This window comes from Quercus suber, unplaced genomic scaffold (assembly GCF_002906115.3).
Source record: "Quercus suber isolate HL8 unplaced genomic scaffold, Cork oak 2.0 scaffold_417, whole genome shotgun sequence".
Taxonomy (NCBI): Eukaryota; Viridiplantae; Streptophyta; class Magnoliopsida; order Fagales; family Fagaceae; genus Quercus; species Quercus suber.
Genome location: NW_027069868.1, coordinates 485,401 through 488,665, shown reverse-complemented (window position 1 = coordinate 488,665; position 3,265 = coordinate 485,401). Strand labels below are relative to the sequence as shown.

Genomic DNA, 3,265 nt, shown 5'->3' with positions numbered 1-3,265 from the left:
CATTTCATCATATGATTCATAACTTGATAATTATGGATAAACTTAAAATTGTCAATGTATATATATAAGATACCAAAATATTGTAAGGATGTGACAAAATTAGAATAATGTATAAGTAACATTTAGTCAACAAAAAAGTAAAACCCCACATTCCATTGAATAAAAAATAAAAATAAAAAGTTAAAAGAATGTTAAATTACAAATTACTCTATGACTTTATCTGAAATTCAATTCAGTCTTATAATTTCATTTTCGTTCAATTCAATTCTCTAAATTTCAACTTTATTTAATATAGTCATCTTGTTAATCTCTTTTAGAATTGCACTACATTAGTAAATCCTAAAACAACATGTTTCAAGTTTCGTTTTATGATGCTTAACAACAAATTTCTAATGAAAATGGACAAGAAGATTGAATTAAAAGTGAAGTTACAAGACTGAATTGAATTTTAAGAAAAAACAAAGTTAAAAATGGAATTTGCAATTGTGAAAAGTTAATAGATATTCTTTTTTTTTTTTTTAAACTAGTTAATAGATGTTCTAAGTGCATACAATTATAAAATATTTTTAAGGGGTATTTATAATAAATAAAAACCGAACCCTTTGTAATTTAGAAAAAAAAAAAAGAGAAAACCAAAGTGGTACTAAAAAGTCTAAAACCCTAGCAAAAAACGTACAGAAAATCCCAAATGGAAAAACCCTAAGAAAAAACAACAGAAATAGCATAGCAGCGGAAGAAAGGGAAAGCCACATTGTCCCCTTGCCCTTAATCCAATGCCGACGGCGACGACAATCAAGAAGAAGAAGAAGAAAAGTAATCAGTCTCTCTCATCAACTCTCTTATTAATTCAAATTTACATTGGTTGTTTTATTTTTACACAGGTAGTGGAAGTGGAGAGTCTTCCGATGGAGTTTTGGTCAACGAGCCAACGATGGGAGAGAAGCTCGCAACTCTGAATCTTATCACAGATTCAGATTCCAAGCAGCAGCAGATTGCAGCGACACAGCCTCAGCCTCCAAGTGCAGACTCAGTTCAGGTGCTGCTTAGACAGGCTTTACGCGCCGATGATCGTGTGCTCTTGTTAGATTGCTTGTACAACCGAGACGAGAAGGTCGGCTCAGGCACTTTTTCTTTTATTTCTCTCCTCCTTATACCCGATTGATTTTCAAGAAAAAAAAAAAACAAACAAACAAACAAACTTACTCTATCCATGTCAATTATTCTGATCATTTCATTTGGTGCAGAGTGTCATTTCTTGAAAACTGGGTATAACGAATTGTATTTTTTTTTTAATATTGCTTTGGTTTGGTTTGGTTAATGGCTGACTTATTAAGTTTGTGTTTGCAGGTTATTGCGAAGTCAGTTTCGTTGTTGAGTCCGGCTGATGTGCTCAAGCTTTTGCAGTCTCTGATATCAATTATTCAGTCGAGGTATAAACCAAGGTTAATCATGGGTGTACATGTTTGTCTGATGAATGTGTCTGTGAAATTGGTTGACCCATTTAGCAATACTGAACCAATTTTTGGTTTCTTAAAATAGTGACTAGAAAGAAGTTGAATATGCTGGACATAAAGTTCTTGGTGCTCTCTGTTTTGCAACAATAAGACTAATGGCACAACGAATTTCATAACATCTTTCACAATTGTCGAGGAGGTAGGTTGTAATTAGTGTACAATGAACTGCTTAGCTCATCATGGGTAAATGCATCTGAATTACCCGACAATTGGTTCTAGAAGGTTGGGTCATTTGCCTCTAGGACCTTGTTCAAAGGTTGTTCTTTAGAAATGTTCCCTATGTTATCAAAAAAACTGATCACAATCTGCCACCCCAACAAGTTGTGAATTTATTATTATTATTATTATTTGTCTCTAGCATTGTTGGTTTTGCAATGGATGTTCTTTTTGGCAATTGGTTTATGCTAGTTTCCATTTTCTTTCAAGCTGGTCTTCTGGAGTATAACAGTCCATACAATATGAGTTTAACGAATTTTTGTGTTGTATTTTCACTCCAGGGGTGCAATTTTGGCATGTGCACTTCCATGGCTAAAAAGTCTACTTCTTCAACATGCAAGTGGAATAATGTCCCAGGAATCTTCTTTAGTTGCCCTGAATTCTTTATATCAGGTAAGATGCAGTTAAAAAAGATTGCAATGAAACCATTTTACATAACACCTGACATGTTGACTCGGTGCATGTTGGGATATCTTTCACGTATGTATCCCCCTGATGGTTTCTATGCATTTTCTTTATAAAAAGTCATTTGGCTTGATGGATATAATATTGTCTTTAACTTGCTTATAATAAAATTGATATGATTTGTACATTTACAACAATTACAATGAGTTAATTAGTACCAATGTTTAAAAAAAAAAAAAAAGTGACATAATCTACATATTTCCGTTGCTTGAAAATCCTAGACTATTTAGTACCAATGTTAACAAATTCTTGACTTAGGAAATGTGTTACCTTGACATGCTGAATATTTATTGGATCCAAGAATAGAATAGGAATTTATCACTGGTAAAAGCATAAGAAAGCTTTGTGAAAATTTTGGCTTTTAGTCTATTTCCTTGACATTGTTCTGCATGATGAAAACAATCTTATGTAGCCTTGTACTATTATGTGCAGCTCATCGAGTCTAGAGTCTCAACTTTTGAATCAGCTATTCAACTATCGAGTTGCTTGGACATCCTTTACACAGGGGTAGGTGTTAAAATTTTATGGTATAGAGTTCAGCAAGAGCAAGTATCAAGGTTTTTTTTTTTTTTTAATTCAAACCTCTTGAACACAGGTTGTGGATGATGACATAGAGGAGAATGCCACTACGGTGCCTGTAATTTATGAGGATGAGGATGAAAGTGATAAAGAGAAATCTGAAGATGCCATGGAAACTGATCAAGATATCAATGATGAGGAAGCATCAGTAGCATTTGATGGTGTTAGTGACATTGAAGGAAGTGATGGCTTGAGTGATTGATGTGAATCTAATGGTAGTTAGGGTTGTATTTCCGAATTTTGGGACAAATTGTATCTTGATCGTAGTATTTTCTTGGAAATGGAAATCATATCTGTATACAGTGTTAGCTCTTCAGCACGTATATGTTTGATTACGAAGTCACTAAGAAAGGTGCAGGGGGCATCTTGTTCTTCTCTTCTGTGCTTAAGTCAGAACTCTAAACACAGTTTTGTTGCCTGTAAAGGCTGTAATCCTTCATGATTTTTGAAATGCACTATATCTAGCTACCAGCCTTCCTAGGTGTTGATAA

The 3,265-nt window shown here is 33.8% G+C and overlaps 1 protein-coding gene across 1 annotated transcript; it reads left to right on the top strand.

The window, feature by feature from the left end:
• Positions 1 to 647: 647 nt before the first annotated feature.
• LOC112040098 (uncharacterized) lies at positions 648 to 3,265 on the top strand. The gene is made up of 6 exons (XM_024073000.2): positions 648 to 813; positions 882 to 1,111; positions 1,348 to 1,430; positions 2,012 to 2,123; positions 2,628 to 2,702; positions 2,791 to 3,265. The coding sequence occupies exons 1-6, from the start codon at positions 774 to 776 to the stop codon at positions 2,974 to 2,976; spliced, it is 726 nt and encodes a 241-aa protein (XP_023928768.1). The 5' UTR covers positions 648 to 773; the 3' UTR covers positions 2,977 to 3,265.